A 16,630-nucleotide genomic window follows, 5' to 3' on the forward strand; every position below is an offset into this window, starting at 1 on the left:
TGACGTTTTCACCGCTATCACAACTATCACGGTTCTTATGTGGAACAGCTGAAGGAGCACTTTGATCTTTGTGAGCGATTAGTGGAACGCACGGTTTGTGGGCAACAAAACTATTACCAACTTGGCAAATGCACCTATGACAGCATAGGCCAAGGACTCAGGATACTAGGAGAGAGAGAGAGAGATAGATGACGGATTGGCAACTCTGCTTGGTTTTTATTTTTGCTATTTATTCCTTAGAACTTAGAATAAGAATAATACTTAATGTAATAATTGTAGTCTCGTCCAAAAATTACTGGGTAATTCTATATTAATTTGAAATGGAATGTTTCACTTTTAAATTAGGAATGTTTTGTTTTATACTTCTGTAAATTTTATGAAGTAGCATTGCTTTGTGGCCCTAGATTATTCTACTTTGGTCATAAAATATATATGAAATATTTATTTATTGTTTACTAAGCAGTAGGTATATTTCAAGTTAGTAGCTACAACGATGGAGACTTCTAAAATAATATGTAGATTGTGTTTAACTCACAAATCGCAAGAATTTTGTCTTATAGATGATACTACTAAGGATATCCTGGAAATAATTCTTCCAGATGTGGTAAGTTTAAACAGGCCAGGCCTACTATATTGACAGAATATTCAAAATTGTTGTACTATATGAAAATATATTCATGATGTTTTTTAGAATATTGGAAACTATAATGTATCCCTGTGCCAAGCCTGCTACGCATTACTGCAAGAATTTTTCAAATTCAAATCTACTTGTCTTGAGATTGAAGATACTATCCATAATTATACTTGTGGAGGCCAAGTCCAGGTGGATTTAGAGAAGATAATTGGCTTGAAGGATATTGATACTGAAAAGAGGGGAAAAATATGCAGGATGTGTTTAGAGTTTACAGAAAATGATTCATGTTCAGAATTGGATGACGATGAACACAGCTTATTAGTGCAGATGCAGAGGAAGTGCATTCCTGAAATGGTAATATTTCTCAAATGTTTTTGTCTCTTCTAGATTTTCCGACCTGGCTGCAGTATTTAATTTATTTGATCTATTGAAAACACTTTTTTCAAACAAAAGTACTTTACCTGAACAAAAGTAGATGACTCCTGATGATATTGAATTGATAAGTTAAACGTACATTGGGAAAAGTGTTTTCAATGAATTCATTTTAAACCGAATATTCAAATCCCATTTATTCATGAAATTCTATTTGGAGAGAAATTAATTTTTGTATTTAGGTATACCTACCTTATTGCTGATACAAAATTCTATGGTGATCTAACCCTATCCTATTCTAGTGTGAGTGGAAAAAGAGACTATTTTTTATATTTTCAATTTTAAACTCTTTAGGTCTTGGCATACACTGTAGTGTACAGCAATTCAAATCCATTCTAATACAAAATTTATTTCGATTATGATCATTGCCTCCCTGCTTACACTTGAGTGTATATCGTAATATCATTATAATACGTGTGGTGCCATCTATGAGTACAGAAATGAAAATTGTATATTTCATTGTTACAGTGATGGTGTAACAGTTGAGACTAACTGTTCAAAATATTAGTAAACTAAAGGTAGGGGGATGGATTCTTATTATTTAATTGTTATAAAAATAGATTTTGACTTCTCTCGTAATGACTTTTAATTAATATTTTGACAATTGAACAACTTTCCGTCGCTTGTAAAAGATTCTTAAACTTGTCTTCATTATCTATTTCTGGGTCGTTGTGGATCTTTTTGAATTGTTCCCAGATCCCAATCCAGTTGTTTACGTTCCCATCGAATTTAGTTTTTTTGTATTTTTTATTGAATATAGACACATATACTGTTGTGTACATTGAGTCTTGGTGAAGTAAGTATACCTAACCAATTTTTTGAGAGTTTATATAAAGGGTATTCTTTCAGCATTTTTTTTTTCGAAATGAGTGAATTCCTTTCATATGAAGAGCTTGTTTACTAGTTGGTATTTGATATTGATATTTGGCATTTTGAGTAAAGATGATGATGGAATGGAAGTTGATTCTCATGTACTAGAAGGTAACTGGGAAAAAGAATGTTGTGGACCTTTTGCATTTTCATGCATATATTGCTGGGGCGATCAGGATTTAACAATAAGCAAGTAACTATGGCTTCTAATTACATGGGTATCAGTTCAACACACCAGAAGTTATCATAAACTATAACGTCAATATGGGTGGCATCGATAAAATGGACTTTCTGAAAACTATTTATAGAACTACTATTGGCTCACGTAAATGGACCCTTCAATTGTTTACTCATGCCTTAGATCCAGCTTGTACAAATGAATTGCTTGATTATAAAGCTGAAGCTATAGTCCTCGTACTAGGAAAAATTATGTTATGGACCTTTTGCATTTTTCTGCATATATTGCTGAGTCTCTTATTGGTACCAATAAAGATATTCGTAATAAAAAAATACAAAAAAACGGCTTCTGTAAATGTGAAATATCGACCAGAGGAAGTACATCGTGTAGATGAAGTCCGATTAGATGGTTACAATCATTTGTTTACAATTGATGATAAAAGCTTTGCATCCCATTGCAAATTTCCCGAATGTAAGAGCAGCACACATAATATGTGTCAAAAATTTAGTAATGTACATTTATGTATTGCAATAAAACAATATTGTTTTTTGTTATATCATACTACAAAATGAAAACTCAATAAGTAGATACAATTTTTTGTTGCCAATGTTTCAGGAAATCATAATTTTTAACCTCACTTGAGCGCAAACATTTGCTGCAGCTCTCGCTCCTGAACTAAATTTACAGGGAGGTCAGTTGGAGTCGTAAACTTGACATCCATCTCCTATTTAGACTCGCTCCTGAACAAAATTTACTGTGAGATCCGTTGGAGTCGTAAATTCGACATCCATCTCCTCTGTAGACTCGCTCCTGAACTAAATTTACAGAGAGGTCCGTTGGAGTCGTAAACTCGACATCCATCTACTCTGTAGACTCGCTTCTGAACTAAATTTACAGGGAGGTCAGTAGGAGTCGTAAACCCGACATCCATCTCTTCTGTAGACTCGCTCCTAAACTTAATGTACAGGGAGGTCCGTTGGAGTCGTAAACTCGACATCCATCTCCTCTGTAGACTCGCTCCTGAACTAAATTTACAGGGAGGTCAGTTGGAGTCGTAAACTCGACATCCATCTCCTCTGTAGACTCGCTCCTGAACTAAATTTACAGGGAGGTCCGTGGGAGTCGTAAACTTGACATCCATCTCCTCTGGAGATGGATCCCAGTGTACACTACAGTGTACATATCAAATGTCATAATTGGTAAAGATACGATTTATTAACTAACACTAAAATCATTAAAAATAATATAGATGAACAAAATTTTGTAATATCACTCCAAATTAAAAAAAAATCGAGACCAGAATGGTTGAGGCGAAATGGAACGATTTTGACCCAGCATTGAAGGTTTCAAGCATTAACTCACACTTCTAATCAAATATAAGTTTAAGTCAATATATTTTTGAAACTCTGAATCTTGTATGTAATTATTTATCCATATGTACAAAATTTCAGCTAGCTTGGGTGTGAGCAAGGGATACTTGCCTCAAGTATACAAATTCATTTTAATTACTCAAGAAATCAAGTGTGAATTTCAGAAAAACTTACTGCAGCTTTTCCGAAACAAGCAAGGAGCTCCAAATCACCTGTAATTGAAAGTATATGATATCAAAAGAAAAGTTTTTGGGAAAGAAAGTTTTTGGCTTTCTACTACTCCATCTTGATACAAAAAACACACAGTTCATTCATGAATTACGTGTGTGTATTTTCTATAATGCTAACCAATTTGGTTCTGAAGAGCCTTGTGGCAAGTGTCTTGAGGCGAAACATCGGTGTATACCAGTGAGGGTGACAGTGTTCCATGTAAGTGCAATTTATTACCATTCATTTAAAGTAGAACTCATGTGAATGATATCTGATTTTTATTCCACAACGAATGTTTGAAATATAAACTGAGCAGAGAAAAGTATCTTCTGTATAATTCAGTGTTCATATAGAAGTATTTGTTTCGAAAGAATTTTTTCTTTCGTGTAATTCAATGTTTATATGAAAGTAGCTGTTTCAGGAGGACTTTCTTTCATTTTGTGTCTGAAAGTTACTTCTTTGCATGATCTACACATCCATGTATAGAGTTACTTATTTTAAAATTGATTATTTCCTTCCTTTCCTTGGAAGATTCCCTCATCCTTGTTTTTTGTATCAAGATGGAGTAGTAGAAAGCCAAAAACTTTCTTTCCCAAAAATTAATCACCCCTTCAATTCAAAAGAAAAGTCAACTTCAAAGATAACAAACCACTCATTCATCCAAAAGAATTAAAAATGATTTTTATGTTCTGACAAAATTATAATGATAATAATTATTTACAAAAATACCACTCAAAATGTTAAACAGTTAAATAATAGCAATCATTAGATGTAGGTTAATAAAGAACTAACCAAAAGGGATAAATGTTACATATTTTTAGGAATCCCTAGATTTTAGCTAAAAAGGTTTTTAACTTTCTACTTCTTCATCATTAAATGAAAATTGTAGAAAACTATAACCATCACGCGACTGCGGTAGACTCAGGTGTTGAAGACACCATCCTGGCAAGTCATGATGAAACCCTCAGTTTCCTACTTCAGCCCACTCGATCTGAGGAAAGCAAAAGTCAGGCGCTTTGATAAGCCAAGGTTTCCATTATTATTATCATTATTATTATTATTATTTTCCAAAAAAGGTTTTGCTGGGGTCCTGTGCCCGAAGTTCCACTCATAAACAAATTTTTATTTCAGGACCTTCTGCTAACAAAAGGCCCGGTAATTTGTGATAAATGTAAAAAGATGCTGAGAATATGTTTCGATTTTCTCAGTCATAGTATGGATAATGAGGAAAAAATATCGAAATACAAAAAAACTACAGGAATAGATATTGAAGATTTTCATGAAGTTTTACATGCTGTATCAACTTCAGCCATTCACATTCCCGAAATAAAGGTGCCTTTCCCGAATAGCCATACCGATGATGCAACAATGACATTACCAGAGAGTTCTTTTTCTCAAAGACATACTATTCAAGAAAAGGAAGCCCTGTCAACTGAAGAAAAAGAGAAAATGGTTTCATTATGTGATGATGGTACTAAATCTCTTTCATCTCGTGAAAGTTCACCTGTGTCAACGAATGTACCTATAAACGCAAACAAACGGAAAAGAAAGTCTCTGGTTGGACTGTTAAGTGATTTGGAGGCTGACGTTACTGATGAAGATTCAGATTTCAGACCTGAATCGGAGTCTGAGGATTTTTCTGATTTTGAGGAGAGTTTACCAAGGAATAGGTGAGTTGAAAAAAATAAGTAACCATTCGAAAGATGATTGTGAAAAATTTATTCGAAACGAAAAATTTTCAGTTTGAAGTTAACATATAATATAATAATAATATTATAGAAATATAATACTATAGAATACTATACTTTAGTATACTACAGAAACAGTTTGAATTTCACTAGCTCGGACTTCCATTGTCTACTATATAAAATGATTTGAAATCCCTGAAACAAGTAAAAAAGAATAATTAAAAAGAATAGTTGAAAATAACAATTATATTAAGCAACAATAAACCTGAAATGAAATGATAGTGAAATAACCTACAAGTAAAAATATAATAATTGAATAAATAAAAATTAAAGGAATGCAAAAAAGAAAATAATAAAAAATAAAAAAGTGTAGAGATTCCAAGTCACGTTAGTTCACGACGTTTCGATTGTTGGTATCTACAATTGTCTTCGGGTGATGATTGGACTGATTCCTCCGAGAGATGACTATTTTATAGGTCGTTGAAATACTTTCACTTTCTCTACTTTCCATTTTCCGCTTCACTGATTCCGTGAGAGATGACCGATTTGGCGGGAGTTGGTTATTTTCCGTTTGATGATGGGTTTCCATATGTTTCGTATATCTACGCTGGCCTGGCTGAATACGTTGTTGGACAACATGTATGCGGCTTCCTTAAATTTTCTCCTGAACCAATGTTCCTCTCTGTGCAAGATCTCAGCTTGGGACCACTCGATGTTGTGTTGATGGGTCCAAACATGGTCTGCTATTCCTGATTTGCTGGTTTCTCCTCGCTGTGTGTGCTTCTTGTGCTTGGCAATGCGAACATTCAATGGCCTCTTAGTTTCACCAATATAGGATTTTCCGCACTCACAGGGTATCCGGTAAATGCAATTCTTGGAATCGCAGTCCGCGTTTGGGGGCCTGGTTTTCGTGAGGCTGCTACGGATAGTGTTACCGGATCTGAAACAGGTTCTAATGTTGTACTTGGAACCAATTCTTCTTATCCTCTCCGATAATCCTCTGATGTAGGGAAGTGCAAGCACTGGTTGTGAAGGCTTCTCTTCCTTGCGAGGCTCCTGCTGTCTTTTAGCCAAAGTCTTTTCTACCATCGCTTTGGAGTATCCATTCCGCTGAAGATCATTTTTGATGATGTCTAGTTCCTTCTCGAGACCTTCCTTTGTATTACAGAGCCCAAAAGCACGGTCTAATAGAGTCTTGATGATTCCTTTTTTTGTCGATTGATGGTGGTTGGATTCGTGGTTCAGATACTGTCCCGTATGAGTGGGTTTTCGGTATACAGATGTTTCCCACTTAGTGTCGGTCCTCTTCACCAAAACGTCTAAGAATGGCAATTCATTGTGGATTTCCTTCTCCATTGTGAAAGTGATGGAAGGTCTCACGCTGTTGATGTGTTTCAGAAAGGCGTCTAGTTCAGTATTCCCATGGTTCCATATTATGAAGGTGTCGTCAACATATCTCAACCAGACTCGAGGTTTCTTGTAGGCTTCTTCAATGGCCAGAGTTTCAAACCACTCCATATATATGTTGGCTATGACTGGTGAAAGTGGCGATCCCATTGGAAGTCCTTCATCTTGTGTAAAGAATTCGTCCTTCAGTTGGAAATAACAATTTCGTACACAGCATCCCAGTAATTCCATAATTACTTCTATAAGTAGATTCGTTCTCTCTTTCAGGTTCCCGTCTTCGGATAGCTTTCTCTGTATGATTTGGAGTGCTTCTTCGACCGGAACGTTGGTGTAAAGGCTTTCCACGTCGAAACTAATTAGTTGATCTTCCTGTGTGACTTCAATTGACCCTAGTAGTTCGACAAAATGTCTTGAATTCTTCACAAAAGACGATGTTTTTCCTTGTAATGGTTGTATTAAGGGCAGTAAAAATCTAGACAAGTTTTGAGTAGCCGAATCTCTGGAGCTGATGATCGGTCTAAGCGGAACGTCCTTCTTGTGGATTTTGGGTAGACCATACAAGTGAGGGGGCTTACTGTGGTGCGGTGTTAGCCATGATCTTTCCTTGTCCGAAAAATAGACTTGGTGTTTTTTCAAAATCTGGTACAACTTCCTTTCGATTGATGCAGTAGGGTCCCGTACGATCTTTGTGTATCGTCCCTTCTGCAGAACCTCTTCGATCTTCTGTTCGTAGAGAACGGTATCCATTACCACAGTAGCGTTTCCTTTATCTGCAGGTAGGATCTTAATGGTGTTGTCTCTACGTAGGCCGTCAATTGAAGTCACACAGGAAGATCAACTAATTAGTTTCGACGTGGAAAGCCTTTACACCAACGTTCCGGTCGAAGAAGCACTCCAAATCATACAGAGAAAGCTATCCGAAGACGGGAACCTGAAAGAGAGAACGAATCTACCTATAGAAGTAATTATGGAAACGAAACTGTTATTTCCAACTGAAGGACGAATTCTTTACACAAGATGAAGGACTACCAATGGGATCGCCACTTTCACCAGTCATAGCCAACATATATATGGAGTGGTTTGAAACTCTGGCCATTGAAGAAGCCCACAAGAAACCTCGAGTCTGGTTGAGATATGTTGACGACACCTTCATAATATGGAACCATGGGAATACTGAACTAGACGCCTTTCTGAAACACATCAACAGCGTGAGACCTTCCATCACTTTCACAATGGAGAAGGAAATCCACAATGAATTGCCATTCTTAGACGTTTTGGTGAAGAGGACCGACACTAAGTGGGAAACATCTGTATACCAAAAACCCACTAATACGGGACAGTATCTGAACCACGAATCCAACCACCATCAATCGACAAAAAGAGGAATCATCAAGACTCTATTAGACCGTGCTTTTGGGCTCTGTAATACAAAGGAAGGTCTCGAGAAGGAACTAGACATCATCAAAAATGATCTTCAGCGGAATGGATACTCCAAAGCGATGGTAGAAAAGACTTTGGCTAAAAGACAGCAGGAGCCTCGCAAGGAAGAGAAGCCGTCACAACCAGTGCTTGCACTTCCCTACATCAGAGGATTATCGGAGAGGATAAGAAGAATTGGTTCCAAGTACAACATTAGAACCTGTTTCAGATCCGGTAACACTATCCGTAGCAGCCTCACGAAAACCAGGCCCCCAAACGCGGACTGCGATTCCAAGAATTGCATTTACCGGATACCCTGTGAGTGCGGAAAATCCTATATTGGTGAAACTAAGAGGCCATTGAATGTTCGCATTGCCGAGCACAAGAAGCACACACAGCGAGGAGAAACCAGCAAATCAGGAATAGCAGACCATGTTTGGACCCATCAACACAACATCGAGTGGTCCCAAGCTGAGATCTTGCACAGAGAGGAACATTGGTTCAGGAGAAAATTTAAGGAAGCCGCATACATGTTGTCCAACAACGTATTCAGCCAGGCCAGCGTAGATATACGAAACATATGGAAACCCATCATCAAACGGAAAATAACCAACTCCCGCCAAATCGGTCATCTCTCACGGAATCAGTGAAGCGGAAAATGGAAAGTAGAGAAAGTGAAAGTATTTCAACGACCTATAAAATAGTCATCTCTCGGAGGAATCAGTCCAGTCATCACCCGAAGACGATTGTAGATACCAACAATCGAAACGTCGTGAACTAACGTGACTTGGAATCTCTACACTTTTTTATTTTTTATTATTTTCTTTTTTGCATTCCTTTAATTTTTATTTATTCAATTATTATATTTTTACTTGTAGGTTATTTCACTATCATTTCATTTTAGGTTTATTGTTGCTTAATATAATTGTTATTTTCAACTATTCTTTTTTAATTATTCTTTTTTACTTGTTTCAGGGATTTCAAATCATTTTATATAGTAGACAATGGAAGTCCGAACTAGTGAAATTCATCACGAAACATTGTCAATCACCTTCAAACAGAAACAGTTTGTTGGCACGCCGTGTGTTTGACTTTTTGACTGTGTTTGCTTGTAGTTGCTTCAATTTTAAGTTATTTTCAAGAAGATGGATGGAAGTAGCTGTTAAAATTTTACTATCAATTCTTATTCCAATAAATGAAATTGTTTTATGATGAACAATCAATTAATAACTGACACCGTTAAAAGTAAATCATTCGGAAAGTAATATTTTATGTTTATTTTGTGAATTACTTTCACGGTAGTAAAAAGATTTTTTTCATGGTGAAGAAAAGTAAATATTTAAACATCAATAGAGATGCAAAAATATCAAATTCTTTTGACAGTTGTACAAAAAAATTTGTTTTCTACCTCTTATAAAAACTTGAAAAATGACCCTCGCATTCAAGAAGATTTTTTACTACTGCTATTTCTTGTGATAAAAATCATTTTGAAAAATGGTAAGTGTTGAATGTTCTACTGAATTCTATTATTTTTTACTAGCTGTTGGGTATAGGATATATATGGTGAATATATATGATATGTATATAAGTAGTCACATAATACACACTTACTTTTTTTTATGTAAAACAAAACTAGTTGAAATTTTGAGAAAGTAAAGAATATGAATATGACCCATTGAATCCTTCCACAAGTAATAAATTTTAAAATTTGATTTTTGTGTTGACCATCTATTGTTCACATATTGTCTCAGCCTTGTAGTTTTTCGATTCCTAACATACGTAAGAGAAAGTTTCTTTCATGAGGAAACATTGCCATATTCTGAAGTTTAACAGGTATGAAGACGACTGAATGGAATAGGTTTCTATCGTGGAAAATAGTACAATGGCTAAAGAAAATATACAGACACTTTCGTCCTTCTGAGTTATACAGGAAAAACTGAAAATGCTGTTTGTTATTATGAGTAGAATTTTTACTTGAAATGCACTATAATGATGTAACAATAGATCTCTGATCAAACGTTTTGTGTTCCCGTCTATTTCATTACAAATATTGATGAAGCGATGAAATCACAATTCAGTAGTACATTACACTTGATATTTTTATAGCGCTTTATTTAGGATAACTAGTATCATCAGTGACAACAATTTTTGATTTAAGTCCTGTCGTTACGACTTCTGTGAATTGTTTTGAGTTCTTTAAAAAGTATTCAACTATTAGCATACCTCAAACATTACCCAATAATTTCGATGACAATTTACCCCAACATAACGTACATTTGTATTTTTCCTTTTCGTAAACTTTTGTTTTACTATCATCATTGTTTCAAGGCTGATTTCAACTGAATCAATTTTATTACGGAATATTTTTACAATTCTTAATCCTAGAAGTAACAAAAATATTGGTTTTTGGTCAAAATACGATTGTTGTGTAATTTGTTACATTTAAATAGCATCTCACTCATTTACCATTTTTAAACACTTAGGCTTTGTTTGGTTTCTGTGCAGAAAAAAATAAATGAGGTGTTGATATCGATTCAGAAATGTCAGACGTTTATGCGTTTATACATATTGAATATGTAACCAAAAGTCGAAAGGACTGATTTATTTTTCCATTTTCCAGGGAAAATCAGAAACTGAGAGATATAAGGTCAGGTAAATTAGGAAAAAGTTTCTATTTTCGGAGCTTATTTACATGACGATTTAAAATTGGTTCCATAGATATTTCAAAAGAAGCAAAAGTAAACAATTTTATTTTGATTTTCTCTCCATTCAAGAAAATATTAAAAAACAAAAATATTTTCTCGTTGCACTTTTCAGACTGCACAAGATGGCGTTGAAGATTCTTAATTTGATGTTTCATCTCCGAGAAACCATCATCGATTTTTATATGGATGGGAAAAAAGAAAAAAAACACCAGTTATAAGTTAGCAAAATGGCTCCGGTTCTACATTTTTAAATGGAACACCCTGTATAACATTCCTGTATTTCTGAGACAATTCTGAATCGAAACGTGACATTTTAGAAAGTTTTTATGCCTACTTAATTTTTTCAGAGTCACTTTTGAAATTGCATCTAGGTGGCTATGATCGAACGTAAACTAATCTGAAGACCTCAGGTGATATTAGAAAATTACAATTTCGGAGTTTTAGGGACTAGTATGTTAGATATGAATAAGACAAGTTGGCAAAATTACATTTTCGTGTCTATTATTTTTCAAATGACGATCATTTTTTGACGAGCACTTTCCGAAAAAAGGATTTTTTGATGAATCTAACGGTACTAATTCATTTGTAGTTGGATTAAAAATAAGAACATAGATTAAATATTACTGAGGAAAATGCTTGATAATAATTTATTTACTTTTGTCAAGTGTGTCACGAATAGGCATGATGCATAATATTTTGCAGTTATTTCCATCAAGTCTTCTTTGAAGAACAAAACACTCACTGAGGTTATGACAGTGACATAAGCTTTATGAGCAGAAGATAAAAAAGTCCTTTGAAAATATTCTTCTAAAAACTTGAATGAAACAAAAACATCCCTTAATCAAATTCTTGACATTTATTTGATAAACTGTACATACATACATATACATGCACATACATATACATAAAATTTAATGTATACGTTACATATACATTAAATTTAATGTATAAGTTACATATACATTAAATTCAATGTATACGTTTGAAAATGTTCTTATAGGACGAAACTGCAATAACGTTAGTTACAAATAAAAGTGGTAAAAAACATAGCAAGTTTCAATTCTCTTTTCATCATTATGATTTCCTACCACGTAGTAACGGCTACATCCATCAATTTATATGAAATAGGCTTCCATCAACGAGTTTTGTTTAGGAAGTGAAATGAAATACTTATACCGGAAAACTAATTTAGGGGCTTTTTTTTCCATGCGATTTCGAAGTTTGGAATGTACCAAATCAAATGTCAAAAACACTCTTTTGACAGATACTTAAGAAGCAGATAACATTTGTTTATTGGTGGGCAGTACTTTCTGAAAAGCATCGACATTCCATTGGATTTTTCACCAATTTGAAGCAGTTGAAGTTTTGAGAATTTCTACAACAAACATTGTGTCAGTAAAAGGATGTGATTTTGTCATAGGTAATAGCGTACATTTTAAAGACGAACGAATTTTCTTCTTCCGACAGGAATGTCGAGGCACGCAGCTGAAAATTTCCATTTTGACACAATTTATTTCAACTAATCAATACAGTTTATTGCATGATTTTCACTATAAAGGGTTTTACAAAAACCGCGACACGTGTTTGGCTATTGTATATACAAGCTATTGTATAGCGGAACACGTGTCACGGTTGTTGTGAAAGCCTTTATAGTAAAAATCATACAATAAACGGTATTAATTAGTATTAATATGGATTTTCATCAAGTATCGGCTAGTTCTATTTAACAATTTATTTTGTATGTCAACGCGGAATTTTTTTTAATGAATATCTAGTCAATAAATATTTTTGGGCGGATTGGAAAAAATAATGAGAATAACTTATTTCAAAGTTCATTATTGTCATATTTCTAAAGTAGTTTAAATTGATGAAAATAAAAAACCTCACGATTAATTTAATGGAAAAATCGGATTTTTTGGTATTTTCAAAAAATAATCATGATTTTTTGTAACACTGCTTCTAGCTGTTTTCGTCTGTGCATTCAATTTTCGTAAACACATTATTGTAATTGATTGCTAATATTCCACAAAATATTTCAAATTTCTACTGAACATTGTATGGTGAACTTGTTTTTCTGGATGACGTACATCAACTGTCAGTTTTTATGAAAACATATTATATTGAAATTCATTGATCCCTTTCTACGCAAGTTTTCCAGATAATTCGAGATTTACTGAATCTGAATATATTTCTTTTAACTTTCCCTGACTACTGTGAAATATTTCACATGGTAGGAAATTATAGTTTGTAGCAGAATTTTTTTAAAAAGACAAGAATGTCATTGAAAAAATTAATAAAATCTACAAGAATTTCAAAACACAAAATATTGTGTTACAAATATAAAAATTTGAGAGAGTAGATACACCGATTGTTATTCTTTGAGAAGATATCGTTCTTCAATATTTAATATCTCACAGTCATTTGTTTCACCTTGAATTATTTTTTTTACAGAAAACGAGTATCAAAAACTCCAAATAATCACAAGGCCTTTTCCTGCAATAAGTGCAGAAGCAGATTCACTAATGCCAGTGAACTTGGGATACACATTTTGCAGTGCGGGACAATTCAAGATACCAACATTTCAGAAACAGTAAATAGTGAAAACACGGACAAAAATTGCAACCAGAAAGAGAACGAAGCCAAAGAGACTGATCTGTTGAAGGACCTTCAAAAGATCCATAATTCGATAACAGAGCTAGGAAAAATGAAAAAGAACAAGAAAAAGCCACAAAAGAGCAAGAAAGAGGCTGAAAATGCGGATATTCTACACCATACTGAACTGACAATGAAAGTCAAAGTCTTTGTTAATCCCTCCAAGCAAACTTCCACTAAGCTCACAGGTGCTTCTTCTGACTTTAATAATGCAGATAAGTCGCTAGAGAAGGATATTTCAAAGTTGGAAGACTTATCAGTAGGAGAAATTGTATCCGGCAATACTGACGACTTAGAGGAATCGTACGACTCCTACACCTTCAGCTCGAATCACAGACAACTGACTATTTTAAAATGTGATAGCTGCGATTACAACACCAGGTCCTTTCAAAAAATTGAACAACATGTATTAATTCATCTGAACCGACTGAAAGAACATACTAAACTGGTTTGTCCTCATTGCTCTAAAAGCTTTGAAAATATACTTCAAATGTACCAACACTACAAAAATAAGCACTTTCGCTGTAACTACCAGTTGTATCATTGGTGCGTCAATTGCTCGAGAATATTCTCAAGTGAGAAGGCCATTAGTGAGCACTTCAACAGTTGCCCTCGTAAGAATTATGTCTGCAAACTTTTCAGGAGCAATCGAAACATGTTCTGTATGCTTTGCAATTATGAATCGGACAACGAAAAGGAAGCCAAGGCCCACCGAAATTCCTGTCAATTCAAGAAATTAACTGTTGTTGGCGACACTATCGAAATTGATTGAGGAAGATGCAGTTTATTTAATTAAGATATGATACAAATTCAGATATGTAAGTTCCAGGTAACATTCTTGTATATTGTAAAAAACAATTTTATCAAAACATTGCATTGTTAAGGTTGACTATTTTTGTTTATATAATAATAAATAATTCAATTGGGAAATAAAGGTTTTGGCTTCCTACTTCTTTAGCTTTATACAGAAAAATGTGAAAATCTTTCAAGGAAAGAAAGAAAGCAATTTAATCCAAAATAATTTTTTCACGAAGTGTAGATAAAAAAAAGTAACTTTCAGACATGAACTGGAAGAAAAGCCCCCCCGAAACAGCAACTTTCATGTAAACATTGAATTACACAAAAGAAAAAATACTTTCGAACATTGAATTATACAAAAAACACTTTCCTATTCAGTTAGTACTCCAAAAGTTCGTTATGGAATTGAATCAGATATCATTCACAGAATTAATACACAATATAGTATGTGAAAGAGGTAAAAATTTCACTTACATGGAACACTGTCATCTTCAATGGCTGACATCGATGTTTCAGAATAAGACACTTGTCTTAGAAAGCCAAAACCTTTCTTTTCCAAAAATTAATCTCCTGAAAATATATCCCTTTCAATATAATTTAAATCTCAGCGGACTCAAATATAGTTTTTTGGAATATTGAAGATTTTTCATGGGCACAAGAAGTTTAATATCGCTCAAATATCAACAAGTATGTTTGACATAGACGTCATAGAACGACAGAACACAAGATTACATTGAAATGTACGTAGAAGAATGTGAAATTGGAAAATCAACATTAACATTAAGAAATTGAACGGCGACCTACTCTTTTAATATTATGTTGAACTAATTCTTGTGGCATGAAATGTGCGAAAGCAATATTTTAACTTTTCGATGATAATGCTAAGTTTAGAATGAATGTTGACAAATCCTCTAATAATCCATTTGTTCACGTCATGTACGAATGTACATGACGTGAACATATATATATATATATATATATATATATATATATATATATATATATATATATCGATTGAAGACAAAATGAGAAATAAAAACCAAGAAAGCACTTGATAAAAATAGCTGCGTAAACGCAAGCGAAACATAAGTGGAACCACCTATTGGTGTGACACCCAACTCAACTTGCCAAGTTTTTATGTCAGTGTTGGTGGTTTGACCAATCAACCGACAACTGCGGTAGCAGAAATTTGGGAAGCTAACCTGAAATGCCATCGGAAAACGAATTCACATGTTTCTAGAAATGATATGAAATCTAGAAAGGTTAATGCAGTCAAGCTGCTGGAAAATAATTCCATGAAACTCAAAAAATGAATAGATAAGTACTCCTTTCTATGTTTTTACCGCCTTTTTTGTAACTAACGATACTGCAGTTTCGTCCTATACGGACCACGAAGTAACGGCTACATTTATCAATTTACGGTGGTATAGGGTTGTATGCGAAAAATCAGTCACGAATTCCGGTTGTTGAGTTTTAAAAAGTGAAATTTCTACCAGTGAATACGTGCGACAGACAGGTCCCAACGAACCATCACATGCTATAGAAGAGGACACAGCATTACAGCTGTGTGTAGTTCGTCCATTGAACGAAAGAGAATGCGCATGTTATTTGTCCGTGAAAATTAAAAGGATAGCGATAGACTCGTAAATGTTTGTGCATCATTTTAGAGTAGCTTGCCGCCATAGTCAACATTGACAAAACGTACTAGTATAATACTCGGAATGGAAAATTGTCTTTTTAAAAAAAGTATTTATTTTATAAAAATACAATGAGAGACGACTTTCTCCAGCAAGAGTTATCAGAACGAATAAAATATAAGTTGAAATGATGTGCATCGCTCCGCAAGTCAAGATGAGAATTTCTTGGAATAGCATTGTCAGAAGATCATATTTTTATGAGAAGAGCAAATCGTGGCAACGGTCGTTCCATAACTCCTCCCTCCTTAGGTTCAAAAATGACGGTGTCATTTTTGTCTGGACGGAACCATTTCAATTTCCGGGATATTGTCTTCTTTCTCTGTCTTCTTAGAGCGAAACCATTTTAGTATGGTACCCTTTACGTTTTTTTTTCTGATCAGTATTATCAGAATCATTATTTTCAAAAAACCAAGTGTTTTTGTGGCGAAAAGTTTTATGTGGTTCAAAACTCTTTTCAAAGTAGTACTTTCAAAATCATGTTTTCAATTGAAAAACAAAACAATCAATTTCAATCGATTTGATTGTTGACAATTTTATATTTTCGTGCTTTCTATCAAACTTTCTCCAAGC

The 16,630-nt window shown here is 34.2% G+C and overlaps 1 protein-coding gene across 1 annotated transcript; it reads left to right on the forward strand.

The window, feature by feature from the left end:
* The first annotated feature begins 203 nt into the window (after positions 1-203).
* LOC111512121 (uncharacterized) lies at positions 204-14,932 on the forward strand. Its single transcript, XM_074185270.1, has 4 exons — positions 204-604; positions 692-988; positions 4,826-5,364; positions 13,365-14,932. Exons 1-4 carry the CDS (start codon positions 494-496, stop codon positions 14,335-14,337), a joined length of 1,920 nt encoding a protein of 639 aa, XP_074041371.1. The 5' UTR covers positions 204-493; the 3' UTR covers positions 14,338-14,932.
* Positions 14,933-16,630: the final 1,698 nt, after the last annotated feature.

This window comes from Leptinotarsa decemlineata, unplaced genomic scaffold (assembly GCF_025532065.1).
Source record: "Leptinotarsa decemlineata unplaced genomic scaffold, Ldec_3_MD MMD2_tig00026369_RagTag_RagTag, whole genome shotgun sequence".
NCBI lineage: Eukaryota > Metazoa > Arthropoda > Insecta > Coleoptera > Chrysomelidae > Leptinotarsa > Leptinotarsa decemlineata.

Bases quoted from the DNA above. Each gene is read 5' to 3' on its own strand.
- LOC111512121 (XM_074185270.1), top strand. From the start codon at position 494: ATGGAGACTTCTAAAATAATATGTAGATTGTGTTTAACTCACAAATCG. The intron at 605-691 runs GTAAGTTTAAAC...GATGTTTTTTAG, and splicing joins AAATAATTCTTCCAGATGTG to AATATTGGAAACTATAATGT. The intron at 5,365-13,364 runs GTGAGTTGAAAA...TTTTTTTTACAG, and splicing joins GAGAGTTTACCAAGGAATAG to AAAACGAGTATCAAAAACTC.